Source organism: Trachinotus anak, unplaced genomic scaffold (assembly GCF_046630095.1).
Source record: "Trachinotus anak isolate AG129_WGS33_773 ecotype Australia unplaced genomic scaffold, CSIRO_AGI_Tana_v1 ptg000032l, whole genome shotgun sequence".
Lineage (NCBI taxonomy): Eukaryota > Metazoa > Chordata > Actinopteri > Carangiformes > Carangidae > Trachinotus > Trachinotus anak.
Window position 1 is genome coordinate 29,622,269 of NW_027273883.1, and position 17,732 is coordinate 29,640,000.

General features: G+C 38.0%; 1 protein-coding gene across 2 annotated transcripts in view; it reads left to right on the forward strand.

The window, feature by feature from the left end:
- Positions 1 to 17,732, forward strand: part of ascc3 (activating signal cointegrator 1 complex subunit 3) — a 171,066-nt gene that overhangs the window by 21,113 nt on the left and 132,221 nt on the right. For both annotated transcript variants that reach the window (XM_071469778.1, XM_071469779.1), the window contains exons 6-8: positions 13,500 to 13,695; positions 14,331 to 14,466; positions 16,379 to 16,504. In XM_071469778.1, coding sequence (XP_071325879.1) covers positions 13,500 to 13,695; positions 14,331 to 14,466; positions 16,379 to 16,504 — 458 coding nt within the window. The remainder of the gene's footprint in view (positions 1 to 13,499; positions 13,696 to 14,330; positions 14,467 to 16,378; positions 16,505 to 17,732) is intronic.

The following is a 17,732-nucleotide window of genomic DNA, read 5'->3' on the forward strand; positions in this document are numbered from 1 at the left end:
AACCATCTTAAACTGATGGATCTTGAATTGCTGTGAAATGCAGAAGTTGTTGTCATTGGAAGGGTTGCCTTATATGTTAATGTTTTCAAGTAAATCTTTAATGCCAGGGGCCATCTGCAGAAAAGAATCGGTGGCCCTCGACTTTGCAGTCCTTGTAGTCTTTTTGGATAAGAAGACTGAGAAAATAAATCAGCCAATATTAACTTAATACCTGTATTGTGTCTGTATCTTGTGTGTATATCTGCTGATGAGTAACAAAACTCCATATTACCATATAAATACATATTGGGGGTCATTTAGAAGTAGTATCTTCATTACATGGTCTCTTTATTGCTGACACATTTATTTTTCCACTGTAAAATGTCCCACTACATACTTTGGTTGTTATTCTCTAAAACAAATTTTAAATGAAGTCATATGCTCCTGTTTTAATTGTGCAAGCATGATGATAGGTACACACCGTTCAGTTTTGGGTGCACAAACTACAACTTTGGCTCATGTGGGTGCAGTATGCTGGTAAATTGAAGGGTGTGGTGATTAATAAATTCAAGCATAGCCAGTCACACCACTGGTCTCATTGCTGTAAAACATGTCACAGTGATGCATGTCAACAACAGCTCAATAAACAGAAAGAGATCTGAGCACACAGCATCTAAAATCTGCAGCCAGAGGCAGGTGGTGTTATTTAACTCGTACAATGATGACAGAAATACATTCAAACATGGTGATGAAGCTGTTTATATAACCACAGCAAGTTCATACCGTATAATGTTACACAACAGCATTTGCACCAGTATTTCAAGAGTAAAACATGAAATACAACTTTTCTTAAAAAGTAGAATTTCATTTATATATATATATATATATATATATATATATATATATATATATATAATATTATTATTTCATATTTTCAAAGTTGGAAGGAAAAATCTTCTCCCATTTCAATAACAGAATGCTGAGTCACAATGAACCGGTCTGATGTGTGTCGTATTGTATGGAATTACTTTGTGTCAGACTGATGTCATTTGCACATGATTTGACATTATGAGGGTAACTCAGTGGAAAGCCATGCTTCATGGCCTGACGTGCTGATGTGGCACTGCTCATATAAGAGGGTGCAGATTTATCAACATATGTGTCCTGCTGCCTTCAGATGGCTACTGTAACAGTACACACGCAACAGTCTGAAGGCAGTCAGATGGAAAGGCCTTGTTGATGGGAGATCAGTGGAGCATGACTAGACTGGTTGGACCTGACAGAAAGGCTACAGTAACTCAGATAACCACTCTTTACATCTGTGGTGAGCAGAAAAGCATCTTGGAATGCATAACATGTGCAATCTTGAGGTGAATGGGCTACAACAAAAGACCATGTTGGTTCCACTCCTGTCACCCAAGAACAGAAATCTGAGGCTGCAGTGGGCACAGGCCCACCAAAACCGGACACTGGAAGACAGGAAAAATATAGCTCTATTTCTGCTGAGGCAGCAGATGGTAGGGTCAGACTCTGGCATCAACAGCATGAATTCATGGACCCAATCTGCCTTATGTTGACAGGCCAGGCTGCTGCTGGTGGTGTAATAGTGTGGGGAATGTGTTCTTGACACACTTGTGCCCCTTAATGCCAATCAGTCATGGTTTGAATGCCACAGTCTATCTGAGTATTGATGCGGACCATGTGCATCCCTTTATGGCCTCAATTTAACACCCTCTCATGGCTAGTTCCAGCAGGATAATGCTCCTGTCACAGAGCAAAAGTCATCTCAATCTGTTTTCATAACATGACAGTGAGTTCAGTGGCCTTCCCAGTCTCCAGATCTCAATCCAGTATTGGGATGTGGTAGGACTGGAGATTGGCAGTTGACAAATCTGTAGAAATTATATGATGCAACCATGTCAACATGGAGCAGAATCTCAGAGGAATGTTTCCAACATCTTTTGGAATCTTTGCCAGAAGGCTGACCAGTTTTTAGAGCAAATGAGGGCCCTACCCACTATTAGTATGGTGTTCCTAATAAATTGCTTGGTGAGGTGAGTGTATGGTTTTGCTTATGAGACAAAGTTACACACACTAATCTTGCTTTAATGAATTCTTATCAAAATGTTTGTTCATGTTATATGTTAAAAATGAATATCGACCGATGTATCATTTTTAGATTCAAATATCAGTATTAATATCTGTACTGGTGTCACAAATCCACTATTGGTTAGTATACTTACAAATACAGACTGCTCTCTGGTTATTTCCCCTACTGAAGTGTACTAAAGTTGTGCATGTTGGTGGTCAGTTTGCAATTAGGTCTTTGTTGTATTTGTCTTTTGCTCAGAGTAAACTGCAACAGCCAACATCTGACAGAAGAGTCAAAAACAACTGTGACTTGGGATACGCAGAATTTTCTACTGTTAGAACTGTAACTGCTAGTATTAATTAACTGTTCCAGTCATCTACTGATGGTTGCTCCTGAATCAATGTGAGTGTTTTTCTGTGGGATGAAGGGAGAAAGTAATGATAAATTAGGGCTTATAAAAGTGATCTGTTGTTTTTCCTTTCTCTCTGCCAATCCATATTAATATATCCACAACCAAAACAAAGCTCTCAAGCATCTCTCTCTCTGTAGATCTCATCAATTTTTTGATGTTGTAATCAGTACTTATTTTTAACATCTGAAGAGCCTGGAAGATTACACTCTTTCCCCTCTGCTCTGGCTTTTATAGATTCAAACTGTCATTATTGTGCCTATGAACGTCATCTAATATGAGTCCAACTTAATATGGACTTTAATATGGACAGACTGATATTATATGACATTGTCCAGTGATTTGTAATAATGGTGCTGCTGGTTGGCTATTTTAATTTTGTGTAAATCCACAATGTGTGTAATTGGTGACATAAGAATTTTGCCAGCAATTTCCTCCTGTTTCAGTTTTAATGTCTTTAACTTTCTATTTCCTGAACGTTGAGACAGTTCCTCTCTGTTTTGTCATAAAAGTGCACAAACCAAGTGAAAGCTATATTGCCTATACCTGCTAGATGTGTAAAGCCTTAGCAAGGTGGCAGTATCTTGTGTATGTCTTAAATAATTGACAGTATGTTAATATGACATTTAGAGCTTGTCCCAAAATTTGTTGTTTCTTTCGAGTAGTTGAGAAAATAATTGAAGGCAAAATTCTTAATATCATTAAGGCCTCTTTCTATGCAAAACCCCAAGTTTTAAAGAAAAATCCTACAGTATGGCCAATACAAATATAATTTCTCTATTTCCATTATTACTTTACACCTGATCCCTAAACAGTAACACAGCTTTTATTTAGACTCCAGATTTACCCCTTTTTATGTGAGCTTTAAATTTGTTATTTGATTGGTAGTTTAAATATTGTATTCTTTTGTATATTTTGGTAAAAACTAAACTAACACGTTTGTAAAAATTAAACAGACAGTAAGGCTGTCTAGATGATTACTGTGAACTAATGGTGTAGCATTTACCCTTTTCTGGTGTAAACTGGGGTATAGATTTATGTGAAATTAACAGATAGAGATTCAAGCCTTATGTTACACCCCCACTGCCCATGACTGTCAGTATGCTTGAGCTGTGTAGTGCCCCTGTTTTCTACATACCAGTGAAATGGCTCAGTCCACTGAAAGGCTATTACCTAAAGATTGGCCTCTCACTTCAACTCAGTTCTTCATTATTTCTTTCACGTCCTTCATGCCATCTACCAGGAACGATGAAGACCAGACTAAGGCCTCTTTTGCGGGCAGGTTCTCTATTTCTGTCCCGGCTTTAATACCTCTCGTGAATAAGAGAAATAATCAAATACCGTGCCATACTAATAGGGAAAAAGGCTGACATGTGCATGGTGTTGCTAAGGCCCAAATAAGCTGGGGCTCTTGTATGGAATAGGCTTACACTAGTTTTTGCTGTAGTTATCTGGCACTCCGGGTGGCTTAAAGCTGAGTTCATTGATTTTGTATGAGATTGTTTTTCAGGAGGCTTGATAGTGAGTGATACTAAAGCAGCCCTTGTAGTACCAGCCTTCCAATACCTCCTGTTTTTTTCTATTTCAAACTTTGTCCTCCATCCTGAGCCAACATTGTGTCTTGACCCCCTGTTTCCTTTGTTCTGAGGAGGCAGACTCCTCTTCTTATTTTCCCCTCCTTAATGTGCACAGTGGAGCTGTCAGGAAATATATAGCAACTATTAAAACCTCAGGCTTATCAGACAGAGATAATTTACAATGCAGGCGTGAGAAGCTCTGAAAATACCTTGCATACAAAGTACTTAATTGATATTATTTTACCCCTGTCCTTCTTCATACAATGAGTTTACTAGGAAAATAATTTGTGCCAGAAATGTAAAAGGCATGAAGACACCTTTATCCATGTAATGTGGGTCTGCCCTTGGGCTCTACCTTTCTGGAGAGAGATAATCAAAACAATACAGCAGTGGCTGAATCAATTCAACTTTTTGTCATGTTTACCCAAGATCTCCAAGTCTGGCATTTGCTCTCGCCCTAACAGGCTTTATGTCAGCTGCTAGGGTAAAAAAAGCCAAGTTAAACCTGAATATAGAGAGTGGGTTAAGCTGATGACCGAGAATATGTCATATGAGTTACATTTACACATTTGGCACTTTGATGCTTTTATCCAAAACAAGGGGTCAAGACACAATGCTGGCTCAGGATGGATTACAACATTTAAATGAGATAATAGTGGCCAACCTGCCTAACCTTCAAAAGTCACATCTGCTTGGCTGGAATCAATCTTTTCTAAAAGAAGATAACACTGTTACAGTCGAAAATCTAAAAATCTAAAAAAAAAAAAAAAGAATCTTAGAAATGAGGCTTAGACCTGGATAAAATGTTATTTTTTAGCCTCCGGCAGGCAGCCACAACACTGACGCCTGCGCAAAGGTGATATGACACCATTGACAGGTGGCCAATGGACCGTTGCCATGATTAAAAACACAGATTTCTTTAGCTTTGAAATTGGCTTGAAACATTTGGATTAATGTAAGCACACAACTTAACAAAATATATAGAATCGGTTAAGTCATTTTTAGACATTTTATTCTAGAAAAGTTACATATTATAACTTTAATTTATGTGTCTGATGTTGCAGTTATTTTAGCGGTGCAGAGCAGCATCTTGAGAACTTAGTCTTGTTTTGTTGTGTAACAGCACCTGGACAGGTGACAGGTGTGTGTCACCTTACAGCGGGAACAGCAGCGAAAACTAGCGTGTTCACCCAGGTTTTGTGTTTATATCAATGCTGATCGGAACTGGAGCTGATAAATATCCAGGTGTGAATGTTGATTAAACCCTTTTCCATCGCCGACAAAAGCCCGATGTTGGAGGGTGTTAGTGGGTTTTTTGACCGGTGGAAAAGGGGCTCAACTTTTTAGAAATTGCAATGCTTAGCAATCTTCAATCTGTTGTTATTTGTCATTAGAGAAACATCTGACATGTTTTGCTCTTGTTCCATTATCATGCAATCTAACATAAGTTTGTTCAGACAGAGAGGCTATCATGCTTGTTTTAGGAATCATCCCCCACCAAAAAAGTTGGACTTGGGTTGATGAATCTGTTGGCTTGGAAAGCCTACTGTAAAACAGGTCTTAACATTTCTGGAGCAATACCCACCTACCACTGTTGCTGTTGCTTCATGGATATTAAAAGAAACATCACAGAGTACAGTCTGTCATATGTTGCTGAATACGCAGGGACAGGAATTAGATCTGAATCTCCCTCAATGGCAAACTCCTCTAACCTGCAGGCAGGATTTGACAGGTTTGATGGACTAGATAAATTTCAGACAAATCTGTACACAAGGTACCTTTAACTGAGAGTGAAGTTATGGCTCATCTTTTTTCAGGCACTGTGAAACCAAACTAACTATATGTAAAAATGCAGCAGTGTAAACATTTTTAGAATCTTTTAGACTAAGGAAAACAAGCTTTAGCTGTGGTCACACACATATATGCTGCTTCAAACCTCAGATGATGTTATTCTCATTGAGAAGGACTTTTGATCAGTGTTAAAAATTTTTACTTGCCAGACAGCTTTTGAGATTAGTGTTGCCTTGACGACTGAGGGTGAAGTCAGGGGGGGTTAAAAAAGGCTGATTAAATTTTCCACTATTTGCATGCCATCAGGAAGAGTAGGATTTAGTGGGAATGCCTGTCTCTTGCTGATTAGCTTTTAAATTGCAGTTTGCAGCTTGGCACTTGCATGTTTATCAAAGTGGCTCCTCTCCACATTTCCATGGCTGATAGAGGCAGTGGTAAATGGAATGGACAATTAAAATGATGTCCGCACATACCAAAGGTTTTTATAGGTTTCTGGATCATTCAGAGAATATTTGAAGTAAATTAAGTATAATCACATTAGCTTGTATTATAATATATATGGCTGCCCCTCAACATCGATCCCCTGATTCTAAGCTCCATGTCGTCCATTGAAGCATCTGTCTTTTCCTGCTATGTCATTGTACAATGTATGATATAAACTCTTACAAACCTGTAAAACTGCAGTTAATGGAAATGTAGAAAATACTACCAATTAGTGGAATTGATTAGTTGACATAATACTAATCTGTAAATATTTAGATTTTTGAGTCATTGTTTAAGCCATTTTCATTTTCTGGTTTCAGCTTCTTAAATGCGAATATTTCTTGTTTTTCTTAGTCTACTATGACAGTAAACTGAATACTCTGGGATTTTGGACAGTTGGTCCAAAAAAACGTAAAGCTGTGTTCTATTTAGAAATAAAAAGTTATTTACAAACTAGAAAATGCAGGACACACCAGTATATTACAAAATAATATAATATAGAATAAAAATTGCTGTTTCATGTAGAAAAATGTCCCTTGGTTATTATTTTATATGGATGAAGAAATAGAACATGATAAATAAATCACTTTCAAAACAAAGTATTGGGTGTTAATATTACTCGTGTGCGCTGGATGTGTAGACACACTTTCCAAATAACAACTTCATATTTTTATCAGAGCTCAATTTCAACAGCAGCTCTGTTGCTGATGGCAGGGAAGCTGGTCCTGAGAGCAGTAGCAGCTCTCCTGCTGGTAGAGAAGAAAGCCGACAGCCCCCTACCTCCCACCCACCCCCCCACACACCCACCCCTCTTGGTTTGAAGACAAACCAAGAGGTGGAGCACGGCGGGATGCTGACAGCTCCACCCTGATAGAAATAGCCTCCCATTGAGTGTTTGTGTTTGTGTATGCCAATGCCTTTGAATGGGTCATTAAGCATATTTCTTTTTCGGTTCAAATGTAGTACAGTCAGTGTCGAGGAATATGTGTAGAAAACTGCACAGGAATCATTTCCGAGACTTGATGTACCTTTGCAAATGGTTCCGTCATGAATTTAACAAGAAGATGATGGCAGTGTTGCTCTTGACAAGTGTTTTAGACAATTTCCTCAGGCCAGGAACAGAACAGAGGCTTTTCTCTGCTGCTCAAATAAAAGCTCAGCTCACACTTGTGGTGTGACAGCTAATACAGAGAACGAGAAGTCAGCGGATGCAGGGAGTGTTGCGTCATCTCAAATGCTAAGGAAGTTTGACAACAAGGCGGTCTAGTTCATCACTGATCTGATTTCAGTGTTTTTTTAAACAATTTTATTTTCTTTACTTCAATGTGTGTGAGATCTATAGGGAAGGTTATGGAGTGTTAGCAGAAATATTTCATTAGCACTGGACTAGTTGACAAGTTATTAAATGTAACATTTATAATATAAGGAAAATGATTCTCCAATTAAAGCCAGAGATTAGATAACCTGTCAGTGTGATTGTTCTAGTCTCAGCGTAATTTCCTTGTCTTATAGACAGGACTGGACACAGTCTGTTGATATTGGTGACACAACTGATGACACTATATGGCACATCCCAAAACCAGGCTGTTAAATCAGTGAAAATGTTGAAATTTAACATCTATCATCTATCATTACCATGCTGTCAGATGAAATAAACACAGACAGGCATGTAAACCAATTTTTTTGTAAAATCTAAAAGAATAAATTTGGTAGAGTGCGCTTAGTATAATTTTGAATAAATGTTCCATTTAGTGATAATATATTTACATAATATATGATCTTGTGGTTATTGTGGTGATATAGTTTAAGATGCTTAATCAGCTTATTGAAACAGTATCTACTATATGTTGACTCTAAAAAGACTCTTCTTGAGAATCTGATAATGGTTTGAAAGACTACAGCTTCAAATGTGTGACAACACCTTGAAATCATCTTGTAAACAAACAAAATCTATCTTGGCAGTGCTCTTCACACTGATTATAGCATCATGAACGCTTGTGGAAATGAGAATCCTGGAGATTTGGAGCAACCACAGTTTGAGATACATAACAAGGCACAATAGCTCCCAAAGAGAGGGAAAGTTAAGGATGAGGAAAGGTTTAGACAGAGGACCTAGTGTATAGAAGGTGACAGAGTTAAAGGGGTTGGGAGTTGGAGAGGTAATGGGAGGGAGGGTAAAAGTGACAGGAAGAGTGTAAGAGTGCAGCAGGTAGAGCTGCTAGACGAGATAAAGAAGAAATCATTCAGTCAATCAGCCCAAGTAGCGGTACAATCATCAGATCTCATCTGTTTTCAAGAGCAATTCTGCCTTTTATTGAGCTGTTGTGCCCCAAACAGAGAGGCTGCAATAGGGAACATTAACCCCTGCATTGCCACATGCACCTGACACCAGTGGGCTGCAGCAATATGAATCAGTTTTTCCTGACACTGGCTGGCCCAACATTGCTGTCTCAATGTGACCAAGCTTCTGTTGTTCATCCAAAGATAAATACTCACTCAGCTACCTGCATCAGGGTCTGAGAATGTTTAAAATATTCCAAATTCTAGTATCAGTGCTCAAGTCCTTTAAATTGTGGATCATGGCATGTGTCTCAGGGAAAAGAAAGGAATCTTCGCACAGATTAGTAATTCATGCTCTTGAATTTTGTTATATATATGCTAGGGCTGTCAGCGTTACTGCGTTAATCGCGAAGAGATTAAGGACCCAGCATAACGGATATATGGATTGTAATCATGTTAATTGCATGCCACCAGAGATTCTTTATTTAAGACCGTCACAGGTGCTGTTACCAAAGTACTAGAGCACTGCATTCTAGAATCTTTGGCTGCTACTATTTTGACCCTTTGATGGACCCTTACTTGCTGTCAAGGTGCCACAGACGCTTCCTACAAAGATTTTACATGGCTGAGCAAAATACTTCATGACAAGGCATGTCTATGGGAGCAAAAGGGAGAAAATTAATCACGATTAAGAAAAAATTAATCGTTTGACAGCCCTAATATATTCACAAATTACTTAATTTGTTCTTGTGCATTTATTTGCAGACATCAAATGAACAAAATGAAGTTACAATAATCACAATTTGACATGTTTAAAGGATGTCGGGGATTTATCTCCTCCAGTTTCGATCCAACCTGAAAACAAAACTGCATAAAACCTGAGCCATAAAACCTGAGTCATGGTCTGACAGCTGTTATCTTTGCTCTGCATTAGAATGCACTGATAGGTGCATCTATTTCATGGAAACCAAAGCTTGCCAGCACTGAAACAATGTACAGAGCTACATTAGTTATACAGAAATAGTAGGTTGGATAATCTAGAAACAATGTCCAGTACTATCCAATCCAATCCAATTCTAAGAAATAGGGTTAGGGTTAGGGTCAAGATTGTCTTTTATCTTATAGCCTGTGTCTGAGTTAAAATAAATTATTATTCAGATGACAATTTATTTATCAGATATTTAAAAATTCCCAAATATCAATATCAGTATTGAACTCTAAAATCTGGTGGATCAGGCTAGTAACATAATTAACTATTTGAAAGTGCAAATGATTATTTTGTGCACGATTTATTTCTGTCAGATAAGATGTGTGTGTACAAATTATTATTATTTTTTTCCCTCATGACAACTGCTGAACAAAAGTTTGTAAACAGTTTTCTTCCACCTCTGAGCTTCAGTTCATTCAATTAGAAAAAAAAGAAAATAGAGGATACTACATTAAAGCTTTAATTTGAGTGGGTTTTTATGCCAATATATAAAGAACTATGTGGGAGATATAGCCCTTTTAACAGTGCCCAAATTGCAAAGGCTCAAGAGTAATTGGACATTTGGCTATTAAATGTTTCCTGGGCAGCTGTTTAAACGACACCCAGTTCCCTAAGAAGCATTTAACATTTGGCCATTGCCAGTGTCCATGAAAACGGCACAAAAGTATCTTCTATATAAAGTGACACTTTATATAGAAGAAGTGACACAGTGACACTGGCCCATCCAAAAGACAGCACACCCAGACACAAGAAAAGCAATCAAGTGTATATATTCCAGAAGAAAGCCATGTACCTTAAAAGTACAGAAACCATAAAATCAAAAACACATTGTGACCACAGCTCTGTGTATCATAAGTGGCACCCCCAGCACCAATAGGAAGTGTTGCGCTGCAGTTCACCAGCAGGACCAGGACTACACACAGAGCGGGACATTAATGTAGAATCGTGTGGATAACAACTACTTGAACCTGATTTCTCACCTGAAGAGTCAATCTCCAGAGCTATGGCTCGCCGGACGATATCTTTTTTGCCATTGTCTTTGTAATAATGTGATTGTGGTTCAGCTCTTTATATTTCTCGACCTCAACGGTAGTCTCTCCTCCTCTATTGTACACACACAAGACAGAGACAGCAATAGTTGAGGTGAGGGAAGTTGAGCTGCCATGTAAAAAAGTAAAAAAAAAAAAAAACAGCCTCTTTTTACAAATGTGTCTTTCAGCGGTACAGTGGCATGAAGTGTCGTGGCTGTGTAAGGCTTGTATATAGAAAATGATAGGGGCAGCTGTTCTGTGTGTTTTGGCCTTCACTCAACAGAGGTCTATCACACTATGGCTCTACTTTCATCTGTTTCATCTCAGGAGATTTAACAACCATTCAAACTTGGCCTCAGATGACTCTAATGACTGCCGTGACAACAGCCAGGAGCACTAACAAAACAAGTGACATCAGTGGCTTTGATAACGGCCCCATAGAGACTAAATACCTGGGTCCCCCACCAGTCGGTCAGAGCTGAAGAATCCTTTTGGATGAGAAGTGAAACATCTTCAAATATCTACAACAAAGTCCAGTTTCACTTGATCCAACCCTTCTTGGAGTGCCACAAATAGTTCTGTTACAAATCAAAAAAGAGATTTGGAGAGAGAAGTTCAATCCTCGGCACAGCTGGCTTATCGCTGCGTGAAGTGGGTGTGAATGACGGATCCTTAGAAAGTTAAAGTTAAAGTTGGACACACTCCCCTGATCTAAGTCAGAAAAGTATGGGGGGGGGGGGGGGGGGGGGGTGTTTATAAAGCTATCTGACAAGCACTTCAGATGGAATATAAAGCTACTTTATATTGAGCTCAATGTCCCGTATAACAGTTTGTGATGAATACACATCCTGTTAAACCACAGTGCTAGGTAATTGTCACATGTAGTATTAATCCTACAGAATGTCCAGAATGTCACTCTTTTCTTGGTCTGTTTTTCTCTTCATAAGGAAATCACTTCATTGCTCTGGACTCATGATAAAGCTTGTCATTATTGCGCTGATGTCAATTACAGTAACATGATGTTGTTCTCATGTACAGTTATGTTCATAATAATAGCAGTGTGTTTAAAAAGGTGAGTAAACCTCAAAATTCTTCAAATAAATTGTATTTTAATGAACACAAATGCATTGGGGACACTGCACATTCTATTTCAAAGCAAGAAAATTGGAAAAAGTAATTGAATTTGATAATATTTTACAGAAAGTCAAGAAATATAATGTTCAAAAAAATAGCAGTGTTGACATCTTTCTTTACAAACTCAAAAATGTACTATATAAACTAAGAAATGCTTGAAGATTCAACTTTCCTGAGAATCATAAACCAATATTTAGTTGCATAACCACAGTTTCTGATAACTGCTTCACATCTGTGGTACATGGAGTCGACCAACTTCTGGCACCGGTCAACAGGTATTGCAGTCCAGGACAATTGTACTATGTTCCACAATTCCTCTGCATTTCTTGGTTTTGCCTCATGAACAGCATTTTTTATGTCAGCCCACAAGTTTCCTATGGGATTAAGGTCCAGGGATTGTGCTGGCCACTCCATTACTTGAATTCTGTTTGTCTGGAACCATGATTTTGCTCGCTTGCTAGTGTGTTTGGGGTCATTGTCTTGTTGAAACACCCATTTCAAGGGCATTTCCTCTTCAGCATATGGCAACATGACTTCTTCCAGTATTCTGATGTACTCAAACTGATCCATGATCCCTGGTATGCGATAAATAGGACCATCACCATAGTACGAGAAACATCCCCATATCATGATGCTTGCACCACCATGCTTCACCGTCTTCACTGTGTACTGTGGCTTGAATTCACTGTTTGCAGGACGTCTGACAAACTGTCTGTGGCCCTTAGACCCAAAAAGAACAATCTTACTCTCATCAGTCCACAAAATATTACGCCATTTCTTTTTAGGCCAGTCCATGTGTTCTTTGGCAAATTGTAACCGCTTTAGCACATGTATTTTTTTTTAACAATGGGACTTTGCGGGGGCTTCTTGCTGGTAGCTTGGCTTCACATAGACGTCGTCTGATTGTTACAGTACTCACAGGCAATCTTAGATCTTCTTTGATCCTCCTGGAGCTGATCATTGGCTGAGCCTTTGCCATTTTGGTTATTCTCCGATCCATTCGAATAGTCGTTTTTCTTTTTCTTCCTCCCCTTTCTGGTTTTGGCTGCCATTTTAAAGCGTTTGATATCATTTTAGCTGAACAGCCTATCATTTTCTGCACTTCTTTATAGGTTTTCCCCCCTTTTATTAATTTCTTAATCAAAGAACGCTCTTCTTCTGAACAGTGTCTTGAACGACCCATTTTACTCTGTTTTTCAAGGACAAATGCACAGCCAGCATATGCAGTGTCAGTTGCCTTGATCCTTAAATAAGGGCCACCTGTTTAACACCTATTTTTTTCACATAATCAATGACCTCACTAATTGAACTCGGCACTGCTATTTTTTTGAACACGCCCCTTTCAGTAAATGATTCAGTTTCACAGAATCAGCAGCATGCACGTCATGCCTGTTGGGTCTGTTGGTTTTCTATACCTTTACTGAACCTTCTAGAAACTTACTTGCAGTGTAGAAGTTGAAATTCTAACAAAAACAGTGATTTATCTTGCTAGTGATGTGGGACTGCTATTATTTTGAACACAACTGTACGTCATAATCGTATTATCCACATTATTTCTTCTTCTTCTTCTTCTTCTGCATCTTCTTGTCATTGCAGCATTTTGCTGACAGGTGTGATATGATATCAATCATATCAATTTCACGAAATGAAAAAATGAGCCTAGTCCAAGAAAACCTATAATGTGGTAGCATTTTGCCTTTTATTTACCAGATGTTTGGGCTTGTGTTTCATCCAGATGTGAGCCAAAAAGTCGAAATGACCAAGCCCATCTATGGGTGCCAGGTGACCATCCAGTCAGAGCAGGAAAAACAGATGATGAAGATGTACCGCAGGGAGGAGAAGAGAGAGAGGAAGAGAGGCAAAGGAACAGATGATGGCGACTCCTCAGATGCTGCTATAACCTTTGACCCCAGAGAAATGAGAGCCCACAGGTAAATCATTTCTCCGGACTTTTCCTTGGTCTTTTTTCCCTCCCTATTGTTCTGTCTGTCCGTCTCCACCTGTGCTCTCATGTATCCACACCATAACTGACAAGTTTCTGCATTTTTAATGACAACTTGGCTTGGATTTTTAAAAAAAGTGTGGAAAAAAGCACAATGATGCAGAAGCTTGCCACATCTTTTCTTGTAGAGGATTTTCCTGAAAATGTAATTTCCGAAGAAGAAAAAAAGGAGCAGTGATCTGTTTAATTAAAAACTTAGCATGGCCAAATCCAGCACAGTGTGCAGGAAAAGATTAGTAGAGAGGTAAGCCACTTTAGAAATGAACATAATGCCTCATATCTTTGCCTCTTCATCTGAATCATCTGTCAACTGCACTATTTATTTTTAAAGCAAAAATATGGATGGAGATGAGGGTTCATATGTAGCTGCAGATGAGACATTGTGCTCATTTTTGGTCCATTGTAAACATGGTGAAATGACATTGATGTTTGTTTAAATTTGCTTTTTTCTTTACTTTGAAAATTTAATTCTCACTTCTTTCTTGCTCTCTATCTTGAGGAGTACAGTAACTATTCTTTCTGACTGTTTCATATAAACTGTGTATCTTGTCTTTTCTTGTACAGGGAGCAGGCCCTTCTGACAGCACGACGTGAGCCTGTGCTGACCAGAGAAAGAATGTATGAACGTATTCAGTATCCCAATGTCTACGACATCTATGCAGAGGCCACAAAGATGCCTGCGTTTGTTGGAGGAGCCAGGGTGAGGCTGCATGAAGTGTTTATTGTGTGTGATATGTTTGACTCTATGTATTGTGTAGTGTGTCTTCACTGTGGATGTTCAACACAATTCAAATGTTCAGCAAGAGAAAGCTCTTTAGTTGGAGTGATGCAGGATTCTCCTTTCTGAAGTTTTTCAGAGGAAGGTTGGTTGATTTATCTCCACTGCAGGGATCATACAACCTTGACACACTTAAAGGCCCCAGACACAGTGTGATAACATCAATTTTGCAGGTTCATTGCATGTCACACTGCGGCAGATGGGTATAACGAAATGTCGGTGTCAGACTGTATGCTGTATGTATCAGTTTTGTGGCTACATTGAATATGGTTAAAAAAAAAAAAATGTCAAAGTACAGCTAAAAAAAAAAGCTTTGGCCACAGTGAAAAAATATTTTTCAAAAATGGTACATGCAACTTGCATCATTTTATGCTTTATTCTGATTGGTTGACTTGTAGATGTGGGTCAAGGCAACAGTGACATTATGAAAATTTGGTCCTTAAGTTCTGACTGATTGATTGCATCAGCGTGTGGTCATTGGTCTGTATCTGGCTTACAAAGCCGTTCATGTGTCGGTGGTCATGTGTCACGGTGGATCAGCTTTGGTCTGGTACAGCCCACAGTGTGTAGAAGTCTTTAGTCTGCTTCTGCATCACATCCAAGTAACAGACCTAGTACCCATTGGTTTTTGCTTTTATGTTGTTTTTGGAATATTGATTTTATTGGTCCACTTCTCTCAAAGGTCAGACACAAGCACAATTCATTCATTATTAGCTCTAATCCTCCTCAAGTTTGGTTGCATTTTATATACGTGTTGTAAAACTGATCTCATTGTTCCAACTTATCGTCATCACTGTAATCAAGTACCTCAAAAAGTTAAGAGAAAAAAGAAGGTGTTTAATTTCTGCCAATGCAGTAGTGCAGTAAGTGTAGCTACTGATTGTGGAACTGGCTTTGGCACTGTAAAATCACATTTGAAAGTTGAATAATTATGGCATTAATGTTTCTCAACACAGAAACAGGGTGTCTCTTAGATAATTCCATGCTGTATGGTTATGTTATGGCCAATATTTATAAATATTTCATATCAATATTTTATTTTTCATGAGAAAGTACATATATTTCTATTGTTAGATGACTTGAAAAAACAAAACTGGAATAAGAACAGCTTTATTGGATATTCAGTTGTATTAAAATACTGTATATGTGGGCACAGAGAGGAGGAGAGAAGCAAACAGATAAAGGGCTGACACAGGCTGACAGTAGGCAGATTACAAATACAACGCAATGATGTGAGTTGTTTACAGCAGTTCCACCACCATTTTTAATTATGTCCTCAATTTTGCATTTTGACCATTCGCAATCCAGTCAAATACTGGGTTTTGACCATGTCTTGTTCATATATATTTAGCGTGGCACTTTCTGCCTGTGGACAATGATGTGAGATGAAATGATAGTGGAGAGAAGTGGAGAAGAACATGCAACAAAGCGTACTGCAATCATGATCATTCATATCACACAGCACAGTATTACAAACTATAACAAAATTTATTATCATCAGGACCTAAATGTTGATTTCATTATTGGATTTTTTTGTGGGATTTATTGAACAATTCTATTGTCCTATTTTTGTTCTATCTATCTAATTGGTCTGTGAACATGCAGTACTTCAAGTGTATGTACATGTTCAAAACAAGTAGTGAAGAGAGCTTCAGTGTGATATATCTGCTTCGTATTCTCAAGAGAATATGAAGCTTATGGAAAAAAGTAAGATTAGTATATATTGTGACTTTGTATGTCCTTCCAAGTTTTAGAGTGTGTTTTAAAATCCAGGTATGTTGAAGCATAGAGGTCATTTGGATTTTCTTTAGTTTTTTGTGTGTGTGACATTCAGATGCTGCTCCCTGAGGGAATCCGCAGAGAGAACAATAAGATGTATGAAGAGGTGGAGATCCCCCCCAATGAACCCATGCCTATTGGCTTTGAAGAGAAGCCTGTCTACATCTCTGAACTAGATGAGGTAGGAACCACTATGTATTTGTGTCTGCTATTGTGTTTTTGTAAACTGTGTGTTGATATATGCGTGTGTGTACACTAGAGTTAGAGTACCGGTTTTGAAGACTGACAGTGACATTTCTGAATTCAGGATGAGTTGGTCAAAATAATGAGTATGTTGATACTGATTAGCAGCTACAATAGCAACCATATATAAAGTTTATTATTATTATGTTGTTATTATTATATATAGCAAATGTTTTATTATTGTTTTATTATTGCTGTTTTATTATTTATTACTGTGACTATATACAATTGTAATGTCAGCTTACTTAAACATTTAACTCTCTTTTGCACTTTTCACCTTTAAGCGTCACTTCATTAACAAACTCTTATAGAGTCTATGGACAGTAATCATGGCACCAAGAGGTGACTGCTCTAGCTGAAGGTAGATGAAAGAGACATGCTAGAGGCTTATCATCACCATCAGGTTGCCTGGCAACCAGAAGTGACTCCAGTGCTGTGTCCAAAGTCATTTACTTATTCACTACTGCCTACTCACAATCTAGGGAATTATATAAAGTGGACTGTATAGTGTGCTTGCCTGGTAAACTACAAACACTGTGGGACACTGTGGGTAATTTTGTCTGCACTATTGATTGCATCATTGTTGTTACATAAATCACATCAACATCACAGATCAACATTGGCATGTATCTACCATTTTAAGTTTTGTCATAAGATCATAAATATACATAATACTATATTCTATACTATATACTATTCTATTCCACACTATATACTGTATTCATAAAAACACCCTGTGGAGTTTGGTTCAAATGTCTCCCAATCCAATTTGTATTTTTCCTTGCCATCATTAATATACTGAGACAGAGACAGCTGATGTGATGCTGTTGCTTCGTTAGCAAGACATCATCAAATTGTAATTCAAAAGATTAAACTGTGAACAGTGAACTTACAATTTCAGACTATACTGACATTTACACTGAAACATACACTTGGACAAGGCACGTGCTTACTACATACTACACACATATATGCTATGATATGATATGATATGATATGATATGATATGATATGATATCATATCATATCATATCATATCATATCATATCATATCATATCAAATCACATTACTGATCTCTAGCAGCAAATTCACAATAATATAACATACTGTACATTATTATAAAATGGACCATTCTGCGTACTTTTGCTTTTGGTACTTTAATTAC